This window comes from Mus musculus, chromosome 6, assembly GCF_000001635.26.
Source record: "Mus musculus strain C57BL/6J chromosome 6, GRCm38.p6 C57BL/6J".
Lineage (NCBI taxonomy): Eukaryota > Metazoa > Chordata > Mammalia > Rodentia > Muridae > Mus > Mus musculus.
Window position 1 is genome coordinate 28,423,604 of NC_000072.6, and position 16,919 is coordinate 28,440,522.

General features: G+C 48.3%; 2 protein-coding genes across 3 annotated transcripts; both read left to right on the plus strand.

Annotated features, from left to right (window-relative positions):
* Arf5 (ADP-ribosylation factor 5) lies at positions 1–2,999 on the plus strand. Its single transcript, NM_007480.2, has 6 exons — positions 1–152; positions 687–767; positions 1,119–1,228; positions 1,570–1,641; positions 2,136–2,261; positions 2,469–2,999. The coding sequence occupies exons 1-6, from the start codon at positions 86–88 to the stop codon at positions 2,553–2,555; spliced, it is 543 nt and encodes a 180-aa protein (NP_031506.1). The 5' UTR covers positions 1–85; the 3' UTR covers positions 2,556–2,999.
* A 1,267-nt stretch (positions 3,000–4,266) lies between these two features.
* Fscn3 (fascin actin-bundling protein 3) lies at positions 4,267–15,019 on the plus strand. Of its 2 annotated transcripts, none has more exons than XM_006505141.3 (7): positions 4,267–4,556; positions 6,374–7,070; positions 7,910–8,028; positions 10,785–10,944; positions 11,897–12,067; positions 12,400–12,600; positions 14,842–15,011. In XM_006505141.3, the coding sequence occupies exons 1-6, from the start codon at positions 4,413–4,415 to the stop codon at positions 12,564–12,566; spliced, it is 1,458 nt and encodes a 485-aa protein (XP_006505204.1). In that variant the 5' UTR covers positions 4,267–4,412; the 3' UTR covers positions 12,567–12,600; positions 14,842–15,011. The 2 variants fall into 2 exon arrangements, with proteins under 2 accessions (XP_006505204.1, NP_062515.2); NM_019569.2 differs by having other exon boundaries at positions 4,298–4,556; positions 12,395–12,600; positions 14,842–15,019.
* The last annotated feature ends 1,900 nt before the right edge of the window (positions 15,020–16,919 follow it).

Genomic DNA, 16,919 nt, shown 5'->3' on the forward strand with positions numbered 1-16,919 from the left:
GCTGTTGCGCCCCATCCCCCCGCGGCCGGCCGGTTCCAGCCCTCGCCCCGCGTCCCCTGCCCGCGCCCCCGCCCCGGGCCCCGCCATGGGCCTCACGGTGTCCGCGCTCTTTTCGCGGATCTTCGGGAAGAAGCAGATGCGGATCCTTATGGGTGAGGCAGATCGAGCGCGCGGCCCGCTTGGGGCGCCGGCCCCGCCGCAGCCCTCCCGCCCCCGCGTCCCTCTAGCCCCGCTCACCTGGTACCCTGACCCCGAGACACCCCACCGCCAAAGCCTCTGGGGGCCGCGCTCCCGTGCAAACCAGGATCTGCAGTGTCGGCCCTGGGCCTGAAACCCGGAGCTGGGGCCTGGGTGGGGTGACGCTTCCTCCGCCCCAGCCCGGCTGCTAAGAAGGGAGGATTCCGCCCTTGGAAACGACTTTTCAAAGGAACGCGGCCTTCCTCCCAGGTCCCCTACCTCCCTAGCCCCTCTCGCCCCTCGGGCACTTGAGGGGCAGGAGTTGGCACTCGCCACCCAGACTGCCCTCAAGGCCCGGAAGGTGGAGAAGAGCGCGCACCTGGAGGCCCTCCTGCTCTCCGCCCCCATCACCATCAGCTGGCCAGGCCTCTCCCTGTCCCTGGGCTCTAGGGGGCTCCCTCGCTCCCGTCTCCATTCTTTGCCCCCCCCCCCCCCCTTCTCCGTTGCAGTTGGCTTGGATGCGGCTGGCAAGACTACCATCCTGTACAAACTGAAGTTGGGGGAGATTGTCACCACCATCCCCACTATAGGTGAGTCCAGGACAAGGAGCGGGAAGCAGGAATGTCGCTTTGAGCCTTGTCGGGGTCTGCTCCCACTTCTGCCTAGGCCCTTATCTGTCCCTGACCCTGACACCAGATACAGCTACTTGAGAAATGGGTCACCGTATCTCTAAGCGCCTGATGGTGCCTGAGGCGTGGACCATGAGCCTAGCATATCTGTTGACCTCCGGTCCTCTGGATTCTATTCCCCTTGGCCTTGGTGGTCATTGCCTTCTGGATTTGTGTCCTTTGCAGAGATCGGAGTGGTTTTAGTGAGTTCCTTTGAGGACCTGTTTTTTACCCTCTTCACTCAAAAAAAAAAAAAAATGGTTTTTCCTGCAGGCTTCAATGTGGAAACAGTGGAATATAAGAACATCTGTTTCACAGTGTGGGATGTTGGAGGCCAGGATAAGATTCGGCCTCTGTGGCGGCACTACTTCCAGAACACTCAGGTGCAGTTGGGTTGGGAGGTGGGGGAGACAACCCCTGGGAGAGGGCTTGAGTTAGACCACGACTGGGCTGTCACCGCTCTCATCTTTGCTAAGCTTAAGAATTCACCCTCACCTTATTCTGGGAAGCAGAGTTCTAGGGCCATGCTGTCTTCTGTAGTTCTCAACAACACAGCTTTTCCCTCGCTCCCTCCCTCCCTCCCTCAGTGGTCTCTGCAGACTAGAAGTTTACCAGATAAGAAAGGCTAATACAACTCAAGATGGGAGAAGTGAGACCAGGCCAGGTGAGGGTGGGACCTAGGTAGGAGTGACCCCTTCTGCTTCCTTTCTTCCTTCCCACCCAGGGCCTCATCTTTGTGGTAGACAGCAACGACCGGGAGCGGGTCCAGGAGTCTGCTGATGAACTCCAGAAGATGGTAAATACCGAGCTCTGGGAACCGAGCCCTGGGCTTTTGGACAGAGTCCTCCGGGGGGTGGTAGGAAGTCCAGAACACTAAGGGCAGGAGGTTTTCTGTCATGGCACTAGATAAGTCCTATCTTATCTACTTTAGACAGGACTTTTTAATTTAAATCCTTTCCATCCAAGTCTACGGAGTTGGGAGAAAGAGAGGGGTTGTCTATGCTAAAGAGAAATAGCATCTCGTGTTACTTGTTCTTTTGTTTTCTGTTGGAATTTTTGTCATCTTTGCTTAGCACAAGTTCTTAAATTAGGATAGTTCAGTTTTTTTGTAGAGGTAAAGTTTAGGGGGCTGGAGCTTACTTAGAGCCGTGTTGACGTTCAGCAATGAACTACACAGTTCACTGTCTTTTTCCTACAAAGACTCTGGAGGTTTGAAATGGGAGCTCCCCAGCAGTGCAGTCAGCCGGGGGGCCTTGAAACCACAGGTCCCACTCTCCCTTCTCCCCTCAGCTGCAGGAGGATGAGCTCCGGGATGCGGTGCTGCTGGTGTTTGCCAACAAGCAGGACATGCCCAATGCCATGCCCGTGAGCGAGCTGACTGACAAGCTGGGCCTTCAGCACCTGCGTAGCCGCACGGTAAGGCTCACGTCCCCTCGGCACTGGGCCCCGTGCTCTCCTGGGCCCGCTGGACAGAGAAGAAAGAGAGGGGTTGTCTATGCTAAAGAGAAATAGCATCTTGTGTTACTTGTTCTTTTGTTTTCTGTTGGAATTTTTGTCATCTTTGCTTAGCACAAGGAAGAGTTCTCTTCCCTGAGACTGATCTCCTTCTCTCTGTCCCTACAGTGGTACGTCCAGGCCACCTGTGCCACCCAAGGCACAGGCCTGTATGATGGGCTGGACTGGCTGTCCCACGAGCTGTCAAAGCGCTAGCCAGCCAGGGGCAGGCCCCTGCTGCCCGGAAGCTCCCGCGTGCATCCCGGGATGACCAGACTCCCGGACTCCTCAGGCAGTGCCCTTCCTCCCCACTCTTCCTCCCCACAGACAGGCCTCTGCTCCTGCGCCTGCCTGCATGCTCTCTCTTGTCGTTGGAGCCTGGAGCCTTGCTCTCTGGGCACAGAGGGCTCTGCTCTCCTGCCTGCTGGGACCTGTGGATGGGCTTCCTGGCCAAGGCCCCCTCTTCCAGGGGAGGAGCAGGGATCTGGATTTAATTTGGTTTTGGTTTTGGTTTTTTGATTTTTTTTTCTTTTTTTTCTTTCTTTTTTTTTGTTTTGGGGGTACCCTTGGGGCCAGGTTTTGGGGGGAGGAAAGTGAGGGCTCCGGGTGGTGCTATGACGTGGAACTGGATATTGAGTAATAAATTTGCTGTGGTTTGTACCCGGTGTTGTCTGTTGCCTGGAAGTTGGGAAGCTGAGTTACTGTGGGCACAGAAAGACGGTGTGGGAGAGGCAGAAAGCAGCTGAATCCAGGAGGGCAGTGCACTTGAACCCTTTTCTTCCTCAGCTTCCCCTGGAGGGCTTCTAGGGGGAGGAAATGCCATTTCTTCCTCAGTTCTGAGGATGGTTAAGGCTATAAGTACCTTTCTCATTCCTCAAACCAGAGTGTTTCCTATCTCTTACCTAGCTACTTAGCAGTTCATCATAGCTTTGTGCACATGGACATTCAAAAGATAGGTTCCCCAAGACACACGAGAAAAATGATCGATCCTGGCAGCCCAACAACATGCGTGTTTAAAATTACCCCGATGATTCCATCTATGCCAGCATCTGTGAGCCATATTTACTGAGCACTGGTGGAACCTTTGCTGGGAACCACTGGGACTCTGTCTACATGGGAGGATTCCATCACTGCTGAAGCAGGAAGGGCACCTAAAGGACCAGGGCTCTGGGCCATTCTCCAGGCAAGGTTGATTACATGTCTCCCTGTAGATCCCAGCAAAGCTTAAGCCAGGCCTGTCGTCCCCATTTCAAGTACCTCTTTTTGTCTTCTCAGGTTGGTCTAGGTTCTAGGCTGAGGTTTTTCTCCTTGAGCTTTGCAGGAAGTGATCTGGCAGAGCCTGGGGGAGGGGAGGGCTGGCATCCTTTGTGGCAGATCTGGCTTTCTGCCCAGCCAGTTCACCTGTAACATAGCTGGGCTTGGTAAAGCCCAGTTCTGGGGTTTCCTCCACCTAAACCATTCTTTCTGAGCCTTTAAGGGTTTAAAAGGGGCTTCATCCTTAATGGTTATGTATCCAGTTTCCTTGCCTTCTCAACAAAATAATTTCCTAAACATTTTGACCTTGTCTTCCTAAGGCCCCTAAAGACCGATATATGTATCATTTAACCTTGACTGACTTGAACCTTTAAAAGGAGCTGAGCCAGAGAGAGCCAAGCAGAATGCCCTTGTTAGGAAGTAAATAGGTTGATTCCTATCTTGTTAATAAGAAAGAGAGGGACAGACCTAAAGTCTCAGGTTGCAGCACTGATTTCCAGTTTAATCCTACCTCAATTGCTTGGAGTTAGGAAGACAAATGCCCAAAGCTTGGGACCCACTTCCTTTGGCCCATGATTGATGCTCCTATTGCCAGCGCCCTTTCCCCACTGTGCTGGGACAAAGGTAACCTTTATAGTCACAATGCTTCTGGGTCACAGAGGTGTTGCCCCCTAGGCCAGACCTCTGCCTGGAAAGTTTTCTCTGGGAACAGCTTCTGGTGGGTACTACGGGCCATATTCCCGGCCATATGGCCTGTGGGACCTTACCACTGGGGGGAAGCCTGGGCCGGACAGAGTCATCACTTGTGGCACCAGCCGCATGGCTGAGGTGGACTGGATACACAGACATCCAAAGGCGGAGGACCTAAGGGTTGGGCTCATCAGCTGGGCAGGAACCTACCTCACCTTTGAAGCATATAAGAGTTCAGTCACAGCTTCTGCAAAGAGTTTGGGCAGGAGACAGGTAACAAGGCGAACCTGGACTAGAACCAATTTTCTGAATGGTGTGGGGTGTGTGTGCGTGTGCGTGTGCGTGTGCGTGTGCGTGTGTGTGTGTGCTGCACTTCTCTCCTAATCACTGGCATAGTCTCTGCTGTTGCCAGGCCAAGGTACTTCTACTCTAGGCTTTTGCTCATGGATCCTCATTGTGCCACCTTCCAAAACTGTTTCCCTAAGATGAAGTCAGTGTTGGCCTGAGCGCTTCAGTGTCTCCTACACTCCATTCCCAACAAAGGGTGGTTGTGTCATCACAAAGCTGAGAGGGAGTCGAGGCTGGAAGGCAGAACCAGGCATCCAGAGGAAGTTGGACCATAGTACAAGACCCAAGTATTTGCTGACTTGGTCTCTGTTAGAGAGAAAACTAAAAGCCAAGTCCCCTGTTAAACAAATTTATCACAGTGTCCCCACAAATTGTACCTCAGCATCTATACCAAGAGTCAGCATCCCTTTCTGGCTCTTCTCTCCTGTTGGAGAAGTGGACCCTGCGGGTGGAGGCACTGGGCCCTGTGTGCTATCCAGGGGCTGTAGGAAGGGTGGAAGAAAGGAGACACGAAGCAAAGCTGGGTTTCTTGTAGGTGCTGGAGGGTTGGGAGCATAAGGAAAAGGAAGGTTTAGCTTCTCTGAGATCCTAGTCTAGAATTTCTCACTGGTTCTCTCTCTCTCTCTCTCTCTCTCTCTCTCTGTGTGTGTGTGTGTGTGTGTGTGTGTGTGTGTAAGTACATACCTGTGAGGTCAGAGGACAACTTTCCAGAGTCAGTTCTTTCCCACCTGGCTGAGTCAGTCTCTCTTGGTTAGCCTACACTCTGGCCTCCAGGCCCCAGAGATTCCCCTGTCTCTGCCTCCCATCTTGCCACTGGAATGCTGAGATTACAGATGCTTGCCACTGTATGAGGCTTTTTAAAATTATTACATTTTCATTCACTCGTTTGTTTGTTTGTATGTGTACGAGTGTGTGCATGCACATGGGTGTACAGGGCACACCTGTGGAGGTCAGAGGTCAACTTGTAGAAGTCAGTTCTTTCTTTCCACCAAGTAGGACCCAGGTCGTCAGGCTTGGCAACTTTACCCATAGCACAATCTCACCAGACTGCATCTAGCTTTTAAAGCGTGGCTTCCATAAATATTGGCCTGTCAGGTTTTTGAGCCAGGTGCTTTTACACTGAGCTATCTCTTTGGCTCCCATTGCATCTTAAGACGTCCTATTGCAGCTGGGTGGTGGTGGCGCACACCTTTAATCCCAGCACTCTGGAGGCAGAGGCAAGTGGATTTCTGAATTCGAGGTCTGTGATCTACAAAGTGAGTTCCAGGACAGCCAGGGTTATACAGAGAAACCCTGTCTCAAAAAACCAAAAACAAAACAAAACAACAACAAAAAAAGAAGTCCTATCGCTCTAAAGATGAGCAACCCATAAATCTTTTGTTGTTGTATTTTTGTTTGTTTGTTTGTTTCGTTCTGTTCTGTTTTGAGACAGGCTCACTGTGTATCCCTGGCTGGTTTAGACCTGGCTATGCAAACCAGGCTGGCCTTGAACTCACCAAGAACCAGCTGCCTCTGTCTCCTGAGTGCTGGAACTAAAGGCATGCACCACCACCCCCAGCCCAGAAATCTTTTCAATTGTGTTGATTGAGCAAGAAGACATTCATAGCAAGGAGATGCCAAGGAGATGGAGATATGGAAGGGAGGCTGACTGGTCTTGTTGGAGGTGCTGCTGGTCCCAAGGGGCGTGGTTTCGGTTGTTGACTTGGTACCACTTATTTCCCTCCTCTTCCTGACACCTCCAGACCTGGGAGCTCCTGGTGAGCAATGAACATGAATCACAGGCTGTGATACGACTAAAGAGCTTGCAGGGCCTCTACCTGCTGTGCGAAGCAGATGGTACTGTGTGCTATGGCAGGCCAAGAACTAGTCACCACGGATGCTTCCTGCTCCGCTTCCACCGAAACGGCAAATGGACCCTCCAGTGCATCATCTCTGGTCGCTATCTTGAGTCCGATGGGGAGGATGTATTCTGCAACTCCAGGGTTCTTTCAGCTTACCATATGTGGACTCCCAGGCCAGCCTTGCATGTCCACGTGATCCTCTACAGCCCCATCTACCACAGCTATGCCCGAGCAGACCACACTGTGGGCCGAATCTGGGTAGACGCAGCAATCCCCTGCCTAGAGGAATGTGGTTTCCTGTTACATTTCCAAGATGGATGTTACCATCTGGAGACTTCTACACACCATTTCTTGTCTCGAGTAGACCGTCTGGTCCCTCAACGCTCATCACAGACAGCTTTTCACATGCAAGTACGGCCTCGAGGACTCGTGGCCCTATGTGATGGAGAAGGCGGCACATTGTATCCGCAGGGTTCACATCTTCTACTGGGCATGGGCTCTGCTCCCATGAAGGGCGAGGAGTGGTTTGTCCTACAGCACTTCCCGACCTGGGTCAGCCTGAAGTCCAAGTCTCGGAGGTTCCTCTCAGTCATCTATGGCAAGTACTGGGTCCAGGACCATCATAGGGTGGGGGTGAGGAGAGGGCTAGGTGCTAGAAAGAGGAAACTGTGTTCAGGATGTGCCCTAGTTTTTTTGTTGTTGTTGTTGTTGCTGTGATAGACACCATGCCCAAAACAACTCGGGGAGGAAAGGGTTTGCGGGGGTGGGTGTCGTTGTTGCTGCTGCTGCTGCTGCTGCTGCTGTTGCTGCTGCTGCTGCTGCTGCTGCTGCTGCTGCTGCTGCTGCTGCTGCTGCTGTTGCTGCTGCTGTTTTGGTTACAGTATAACACTGAGAGAAGCAAGGACCAGGAACTGAAACAGAACCATAGAGAAACAGTGACTATCGGCTTGTTCCCCATGGCTTTCCCATTTTACTTTCTTTTATCACCCAGGGACATTGGCCCAGGGATGGTACTGTCCCCAGTGGGCTGGACCCTGGGCCCTTCCACATCAATGATCAATCAAGAAAATGGTCCCAAGAGACTTTCCTACAAGTCATCTGATAGAAGCGACCCCTCGGTTAAGATTCCCTATCTCCGGATGACTCTTATCTTGTGTCAAGTCAGCAAAACATTAACTTAACCACAAGAAATTTTGAACTTTAGTCATAAGGAAGATCCTGGGCAGACTAACACAGATGACAGTACAGCTTTAAGGGAAAGCCACCTGAGCTTGTCTAGATTATTCTGAGCTAGCATAAGGTGGAGGAGGGAGAAGTACAGGGAAAGCCAGCAATTAGCACAGCCAAGGGGCTGGGGCGGAGCTAAGAAGGGGCTGGGGCGGAGCTAAGAAGGGTCTGGGGCGGAGCTAAAAAGCTGCTTGCATACCTTCTCCTCAGATGCTGAGGTGTGTGCTGCTTCTGAGCGTTTGACCCAGATGTCCTTGTTCCAGTACGAATGTGACAGTGAGACTCCTACCTTGCAACTTCGTTCAGCCAATGGCTACTACCTAGCTCAGGTGAGACTTTGGTCTTCAATGCAAGAAACTGTAAACTCTGAGCTCTCCCTGCCTAGACATACTTTCTCCTTCCCCGGCATGTGTGGCGAGATAAGATTAGATGAGCTAAAGAGGCCCAGCTCAATCGATATTTGTTTTTACCCAATAAGCCCTTTTCTTTAAAAAAATCAATTTTGATAGCACATTAGTAAAACAATGTAAATTACATGACATATAGTGTACATTATATATTGTGTATAAATGTATGAATGATATGTTATCTGAATAAATTGACGTACTTTAAGTGTAAAATTCAATATGCCTCATCAAATGTATATAACCATGCAACCATACCACAAGGTAGAGTGGTTCTGCCTCCATACAAATTCACATCTTAGAATACCCAAGATATAAGATAAAATTTGCGAAACACATGAAGCTTGGGAAGAACGAAGACCAAGGTGTGGATACTTTGCCCCTTCTTGGAATTGGGAGCAAGGCGCCCATGGAAGGAGCTACAGAGACAGAGTTTGGAGCTGAGACGAAAGGATGGACCATCTAGAGACTGCCATACCCAGGGATCCATCCCATAATCAGCCTCCAAACGCTGACACCATTGCATACACTAGCAAGATTTTGCTGAAAGGACCCTCATATAGCTGTCTCTTGTGAGACTATGCCTGGGCCTAGCAAACACAGTGGATGCTCACAGTCAGCTATTGGATGGATCACAGGTCCCCAATGAAGGAGATGGAGGAAGTACCCAGGGAGCTGGGGGGATCTGCAACCCTATAGGTGGAACACCAATATGAACTAACCAGTATCCCCCCCCCCCCCCAGAGCTTGTGTCTCTAGCTGCATATGTATCAGAAGATGGCCTGGTCAGTCATCAGCGGAAATTTTCCTCTATCCTGAGCCTTCCCACACCACAGTTCTGTGTTTATTCTGCTGTTATAGATTAGATTTGTCTACTCTGGAATTTCATCTAGATGAACTCATATGGCATATGTTCTATACAACATTTTTTTTAAGATTTTATTTTATGTGTGTGAGTACACTGTCACTGTCCTCAGACACATGAGAAGGCGGCATCAGATCCCATTACAGATGGTTGTGAGTTACCTTGTGGTTGCTGGGAATTGAACTCAGGACCTCTGGAAGAGCAGTCAGTGCTCTCTCTCAGTGCTGAGCCATCTCTCCAGCCCTATACAACTTCTTTTAGAGAACAGATTAAACTCAGTCCCACCCACATTGTTGCGTGCATCAGTAGCGCATCAGCTATGCAGTAGCCTCTCACACTACTCATAAGCATAAACATGATTTGTTTTATCTGTTCAGTTGCTGTTAAGCACTTGGGCTGTTTACAGTTTGGTCTTATGAATAAAGTTGCTATGAGTGTTCACGTAGAAGTCTCGTGCAGGCTTTTATTCTCATATATCTTAGATAAGCACCTAAGAGTGGAGCTACTGGGTTATATGATAGATAGGTGTTTAATGTCTCTAGACACTGTCAAACTGTTGTCAGCTGGGTCTGAGGCTGCATGCCTGGAATCCCAGAGCTTGGGCAGTAGAAGCAGGTAGATCCGGCCAGGTAGACCATGAGTCCAAGTCTAGCCTTGGTTTTACATGTGCGAGCGCATGTGCATGTGTGTGTGCGTGTGTGTTGCTTAGGCCAACCTAAGCTACATAAGATCATATATGTAAAGGAAATGAGGGCAGAAAATAGCAAATAGTTTTCAGAAACAACTGTGCCATTTTCTATTTTCCTGCAGGGTGCAGGGTTCTAGCTGTTGCCTAACTTCACCAACACTTAGTATTGCCTGGGTTTCATTCACTCCAGTGGCTGCGTAACACTTGATTATGTTTCTGTTAGTGTTTATATTATTTATAAGTGGTTATTTAAGCATCTCTTCAAAATGTATTTGGTAACTGTACATCTTCTTTGCTAGGTGTCTTCAAACTTTTGCCCCCATTTGCTATAGGGCTGGTAGTCTTACAACCGAAATGTATGAGATCTTTGTGTGTTCTAAATTCAAGTCCTTTGCCAAATCTATGTGCTGTGCATTCTTTCTCCAGTCTATGTCTTGCCTATGCATTTATTTATTTATTTATTTATTTATTTATTTATTTATTTATTGTTTTGATTTTTTTGAGAAGGGGTCTCACTATATAGCTTTGGCTTATCCTACAACTGATCATGATTTAGACCAGGCTGGTCTCAAACTACAGAGATCTGCTTGCCTCTGCCGGGATTAAAGGCACCTAGACCCCTTTGCATTTTTAATGGCATTGCTTTGGTTTCATTCACAAAGCCCAATTTTTCAAATGTTAATCCTTCTCTACCCCAATAAAGCACTGTTCGGCCGACCCCTCAGTTGCAAAGCGTTTCTCTCAGGTCTTCTAGGAGGTTTATAATACAATTTTCACTTTAAATATTTCAAAGTTATTTTGAAGTCTGGATCAAAGTTTCTCTTCTTAAAATATCCTGGTCCCTTTGTTTTGTTTCTCACTGGATTACACTGCAGACCGAAGGAGGTGGGAGACCTGAGATCCCAACATTATTTCTGTGGAATTTTTTTTCCTTGCAAAGAGGTTTTGAATGCATAAAGCATACTCTAGAGAATTACAGGAGCTGGGGAGGGGGAGGAGGAGGGGAGGGGGAGGGTATACGAAGGGGGAGGGGAGTATGTTGGAATTGGGTCCAGGACTGAAAGTGATGGGGAAAAAGCTGTGGTTGTCATCCTTACTCCTGGTCTCTGGTCCCCACATTCTCTCCAGAGGAGGCATCGGGCAATCATCGCTGACGGACACCCCATGGAGTCTGACACCTTCTTCCGAGTGCACTGGAATTGTGGGAAAATCACCCTGCAGTCCCCCAATGGGCGGTTCCTGGGCATAGCCTCTGATGGCCTGCTAATGGCAAATGTCACCATCCCAGGTGAGCCCAGTCACTCTCCTCCCAGTCTAACCCACATCACATATGTCTTTTAAATTAGTGTTTATTGCTGTTGCATCTGTATGGTGGGGAGGGCGAGGGGAGAGAGAATGAGTAGGGATGTCAGAGAACAACCCTCAGGGATCCATTTTCTTGGTTTTCCCCTTTCCCTTTGGGTTCCAGGGATCGAACTCGTGTTGTTAGTCTTCTGTAGCAAGTGTTTTCACACTGAGGACCGTTTTTTTAAAGGGGTTGGAAGCACTGAGTTGAGATCAGGAGCTTAGGATGTGTGTTCACTTGCCACGTGCTTGTTGTTGGAACAATACCCTCTTTGCGCTTCCATTTTAAAGTCTGTGACAGAGAATTCTGTTCCGATGTTTTACAGGGTTGGGGTGGGGATTAAACAGATTAACACATCCCAAAGAGGGCAGAATATTTAAATTTCTCGTGCTCCAGGCCATGCCCAGCCCTTGCAAACATTTTCACAAGTACCTAGTAAGACCTGGCACATAGTAGGTGTTCATTAAAGGTTAAAATACAGACAACATTCTGGGGCTAGAGTGATTTGACGGCTCAGGGAGCAAAGCACCTGCTACACCAGTGTGAAGACCCGAGTTCTGATTCCCCAACACCCACATAAGAAGCTGGGTGTTGTATGGGCACCTATAACCACAGCACTGGAGGGGACCGAAACAGACAGACACGGGTTGCCGCTTGCTGGCTGTCAACCTTCATGAAAAACATCGAGTTACAGGTTCAGTAAGAAGCCCTATCTCAAGGGGATATGGCCAAGAGTGACAGAGGAGGACACCTGGCACCCTCCTCTGGCTTCCATGCCCATACAAGCACACACACAAAAAAATATCAACAACATCCTTGAGTATCCTTAGGGCTCCTTTTCTTCCATCTGGGAAATCACGGAGAGCCAGCCTATCCAACTTCCTGTGTTTTTCAGGCCCTAACGAGGAGCTGGGGATTCGATTTGCCAATCGCCCCTTTCTCGTCTTACGCGGTCGATATGGGTATGTGGGCTCCTCCTCCGACCACGACCTGCTGAAGTGCAACATGGATCAACCTGACTGTATTCAGCTATTGCCCTGTCGCCAGGGCATCTATCACTTTCAGGGTGAGCGGTCCTTCTTTCTGATCCAGAGATCATTATCCAGCCCCAGGCCAGACTTTAGGAACCAGTATTCAAGTCAGTGCTCAGCATAAAAAGGAAAACAGGGTTTTGACTTGGTTTCAAACTTCAAGGCTCTAGCGCGGGTTAGCAGAATAAGCGGTGAGGTCCCCACAGGGTCCTCCGGCATCTCTATAGATGGATGTGCTAATGCAGACAGGACAAGATCCCCAGAGGGAGGCTAATATGCCTCTGGGTAGCCCTGTTGGAGGTTTTATTGCTAAGAAAATTCCTTTCCAAATGGCCAACCAACCTGAGCTCTTCCCTCCCCAGCACAGGGTGGATCCTTCTGGTCAATAACATCCTTTGGCACCTTCCGCCCTTGGGGAAAATTTGCCCTCAACTTCTGCATAGAACTACAGGGGAGCAGCTTGCTCACGGTGCTGGCACCCAATGGCTTCTACCTCCGAGCCGACCGGAGTGGCACACTATTGGCAGACAGTGAAGAAATTACCAAAGAATGTATCTGGGAATTTTAGGTAAGAGAGAAAGATGTCGGGGGGGGGGGTAGTGCGGGGGAGGGAATATCCATAAGGAGACAGGGGGCTGGGGAAGAGGTATGGGATAGTGGACGGGGTGGGGGAAAGAATAAAATATGGAGCGTAAAAAATTAATTAATCAACCGGGCAGTGGTGGCGCACGCCTTTAATCCCAGCACTCGGGAGGCAGAGGCAGGCAGATTTCTGAGTTCGAGGCCAGCCTGGTCTACAAAGTGAGTTCCAGGACAGCCAGGGCTACAGGGTTATACAGAGAAACCCTGTCTCAGGGGTGGGGGTGGGGTGTGGGGGGTGGGGGGTGGGGGACGACGACTAAATAAATAAATAAATAAATAAAATTAATTAAAAATAGAAAGATGTCAGTTAGGGAAGCAGGAGCTGAGGCAAAAGAGGAAAACGGAGGTAGGTGGGGATACTTGTGGTAAAAAGACCAAAATTCAGGAATGGGCTGGCTTGTATCTAAGAGCTGACCCGACTTCAGGCGTTAATTCCAAATCGACACCTTCCTTCCAGGCTGTTGCTGGAGAGGGAAGAAGAGCATCACGTCTGAGCTTCTCAGTACTATGCCACACTGACTTGTGGGACTGCAAGCAGTCCTGGATGTATATATAAACTTATGTCTCCTTTAAGATTCAGAATTTTACCCCATTTTGGGGTAAAACAGGTGACTTTGAGGAGGCAGGCAGATAGGGAGAGACATTTCCATCCTTACTGCTTGGTTTATCTCCACCCCAAATCTTCTCTGAGATACCAATGTCATTTCTCTTCAACTTCCTTAAGGGAAGTTGACTTGACCTCAACCGTCCAGTCCCTCAAAATCAGCATGACTGATTCCCTTCCATAGTCCCCTTTTAGGTGACTCTCTGCTGCCATATCTTCCCTCCCAGCCCGATTGTCATCGTCCTTTAGGATAGTCAGAGTCAAAGACTGGGTACTGCCTGTCTAACCAACCTCCTTTTGGCGGCCTTTACGGAACCAAGCAAATTTTTGGGCATTTCCTTAAGGATGCTTCTTGACTGCACTCTCCTTTATAATTACCATCAGCAGTTCTAGGTACTGCCTTAATTGCCCCTCAGTAACAGCCGCTGTCTCCAGATTCATCCCCATTCGATCTCCTTCACACCAAGCTTATTTTAACATGCTACCTCGGTTTCACTACCTCTGTTCAGAACTCTGGGACACTTGTTCTTAATCCCGTCCTTTCTCAGGGACCCATTTTCCTGGTCAAATGAACGTTGTAGAAAGTACTGCAGGTTTGTTGTTGTGACTGGTGGCATTGGGTCATATAGCCCAGACTGGCTTGCAACTTACTCACTAGTCAGGAATGTCTTTGAAGTCAGGATTCTCCTGCCTCACCCTCCTGGGAGCTGATTGCTGCATACTCCGCCATACCTGGTTTTATGTAGTACTGGAGATGGAACCCAGGGCTTCCTGAGTGCGAGGCAAGTATTCTTCTAGCTAGTACTGTGACCTTAGGGAAATTGCTTTCACATTTCAAGACCTTTGTTTCCTTGTATGTAAAGTGGAAAAACTGTACTTGGTAGGTATTATCAAAGCTAAAAGTCAATTAGAAACCAACCATAGAGAGCTTCAGTGTGTTCCTTATATTCTCGACACAGCCACCTTACGGTGCACAAACTCTGAGAAATCAAATAGAACCCATTAGGCTTCAACTTTCTTATCTATGTCATGAAGAAATAGATTTGGTTTGACATAAGTTTCTCAGGTTCCTTCCGAGCTTCATATTCTAGTACACAGTGCACTGTAGTTCATAAAAGCTCAGTTCTAGACTCCTCTAAACCTGTCCTTGGTGGTGAAACAAGAATATAGTTTTGAGGGAGTTGTGAGGATTACATAAGATACTAAATGCCCTGTGAGCGCTTTCTACTGTGAGAGATCTTCTACTCAGTCTATCCTGAGTCTTTAACTCTGTTCAACTTCACAGTAAATAGGCACTTGTGCTGAACAAGAAAAAACAAAACAAAACAAAAGCACAAAAAACAAAAAAACAGATGCTTGGGAAATTACACAGCTCTTCTCTGAACTCCGATGAAATTTGTCCTATAAATTCACTTCACACTTATTTAATGTTTGTCCTCATCAAGAAGGGGGTAAATCACTTTATTCTCTCTCCACTCCTAGGATCTCAGTCAGAACTCTCCTGAAAGCTAGAAACCAACAAATGACTAGCTGCTGAAGGCTCATTTCCTCTTCCTTCTCCAGGTCAATGGGATGTCACCTGCCAAACTGTCAATCCTCCAGGAACAACCTCTGAACTAAACAGGGCAGGAGCCCCAGAGTCACGATCCACGAGGAGGCTGTGTGCTGTGCGATTTTTCCTACCTAGTTTAGCAAAACAACTGCTTGGAGTGACAATACATCACAAAAGGCTACCCCCCAAGATTTGTATGTGTGTCTGACTCAGGAGACATATTGTGTGTCTGGCTCTAGAGGCATAGGGTCTGGACCATCGTATTTTCTCTTCTTGCAGAATATACATGCACATGTGAACAGCGTGAGAAGGAAAAGGGGGCTATGAGGAAGTAGAAGGGGGAATGACAAGTGAGGGGAAATGACAGGAGAGGTGACAAATGCTGTAGGGTTTCTCTCATATGTGGAATTGGGATTTAAATAGATACATGTATATATATGTAACATGGCAGCAGAACGGGAAGGAAGGGGACCATTAAGAAAGTGGAGAGATATGGTGAGGGGAGTACAAGAGTGAAGAAGAGCAAGTAAAATCATATACATACACACACATATGTACATATGTGTGTGTGTGTGTGTATTCACATACATACATACCTATATACAAATAAACAAATGTCACAATAAGACACATTATTTAGCTGGGCATGACTACAATCCAGTACTCAGGAGACTAATAAAGTTCCAAGCCAATTTCCAAGCCAATTTAGGCTACATGGTGAGACCCTGTAAAAACTATATGTGCTTGTGTGTGCAGTAGCACACACACACACACACACACACAAAACCACAGTCATACCAGCATTATTTTGAATACTAGCTAAAAAGAAGAAAAGAGTAGATGACTGGTTGAGGGTTGAAGGCTGTTGTCCCAGGATGCTGTAAGTTCTACCCAGGAGGAAGGACACTGATGGGTACCACTTTCTCCCATCCCAAACTAATAAACTCTGACCCCCTGAAGAACCAGCCCTGCCTTGATGGATTCAGAATGCAGATGTGACTTTTACATGTCTTTTAGACTCTTCCCTGGGGGAGACCATTTCTCCGGCTCTCACTATTGTTTAGTTGCCTGTAGTTCTTTGTCTAGGGCTGAGGCTTTGTGAACCCCCCCATGTTAGACTGTTTATTGGTTACCCAATACCAAATTTGAAACCATATACATACAAGCAACATATGGACTGAGTGGGATATATGTATTATGTATGTTTGCATATAAGAATAATTAAAAAGGGGCCATTATGCCTGGATATCATATACTAGAAATCAGATAACCAACCTGGGCTATTGAAATCACAGGTCTTGGAGGAGTCTCAGAAATAACAACTGCACAAACAAATAATCCATACATACCTTAGGAGAGCCAGATCAGCAGCTTTGTTCAGAGCAGCCAAATGGGAGTTCATTCGTGCCACTCCTGGGTCTTCAAGCACCAGATGAATTTTACAAAATAAAAATAAAAATAAAAAGGGAAGGAATGTGACTGGTTCCAGATTTCAGCATGAGATGAATGAGAAAGAGAAATAGAAAAAAAAAGGAGCATGACTGCTCCTAGGTTTGGTGGAAGAGGAGGTTTAGTCTAGATAAGTGGGAGAGCACAGCCAGGGCCTAGGACATCAAGGAGTGCACAAAGTGGACAAGGCCAGACTGAGCTTTGCCTTGTCGGAAGAGGGGAGGGCAGGGGAGAAGAGAGAGCAGAGGAGCCAGGTACAAAGAGACCGGGTCGCCAAAATGGTTGAATTATATAGGGAAAGGCAGCCCAGCACCCTGAGCTGGAGAGTTTTGTAACAAGTAGGGACTGGGGGATGCTGGGATAATCTGGAGGGCAGGCACCTCAGCCACTTGTCCGGGTTTGAAACCTAACAACCACTACTTTACTCAACCAACATAATCTCACCATTCTAAATATCCTCACAGCCTCCAATAACGCTCATCCCTGAGACCAAGAGTCAATGTGAGAAAGGGGGTAGATAGAAAGGTCATAAGAGCCAGAGGAAGCAATGGGGAGCTTGCTGTGAAGTGGTTTCTCTTAGAAATGCCAGAAGTCTATCAGGAAGTCTCACCAACATGGCTACCTAAACATGACCTGAAAA

Coding starts and splice junctions, on each gene's coding strand:
- Arf5 (NM_007480.2), top strand. CDS start 86: ATGGGCCTCACGGTGTCCGCGCTCTTTTCGCGGATCTTCGGGAAGAAG. Junction 153..686: donor GCAGATGCGGATCCTTATGG/GTGAGGCAGATC, acceptor TCTCCGTTGCAG/TTGGCTTGGATGCGGCTGGC. Junction 768..1,118: donor CACCACCATCCCCACTATAG/GTGAGTCCAGGA, acceptor TTTTTCCTGCAG/GCTTCAATGTGGAAACAGTG.
- Fscn3 (NM_019569.2), top strand. CDS start 4,413: ATGGCTGAGGTGGACTGGATACACAGACATCCAAAGGCGGAGGACCTA. Junction 8,029..10,784: donor ATGGCTACTACCTAGCTCAG/GTGAGACTTTGG, acceptor CATTCTCTCCAG/AGGAGGCATCGGGCAATCAT. Junction 12,068..12,394: donor GGGCATCTATCACTTTCAGG/GTGAGCGGTCCT, acceptor TTCCCTCCCCAG/CACAGGGTGGATCCTTCTGG.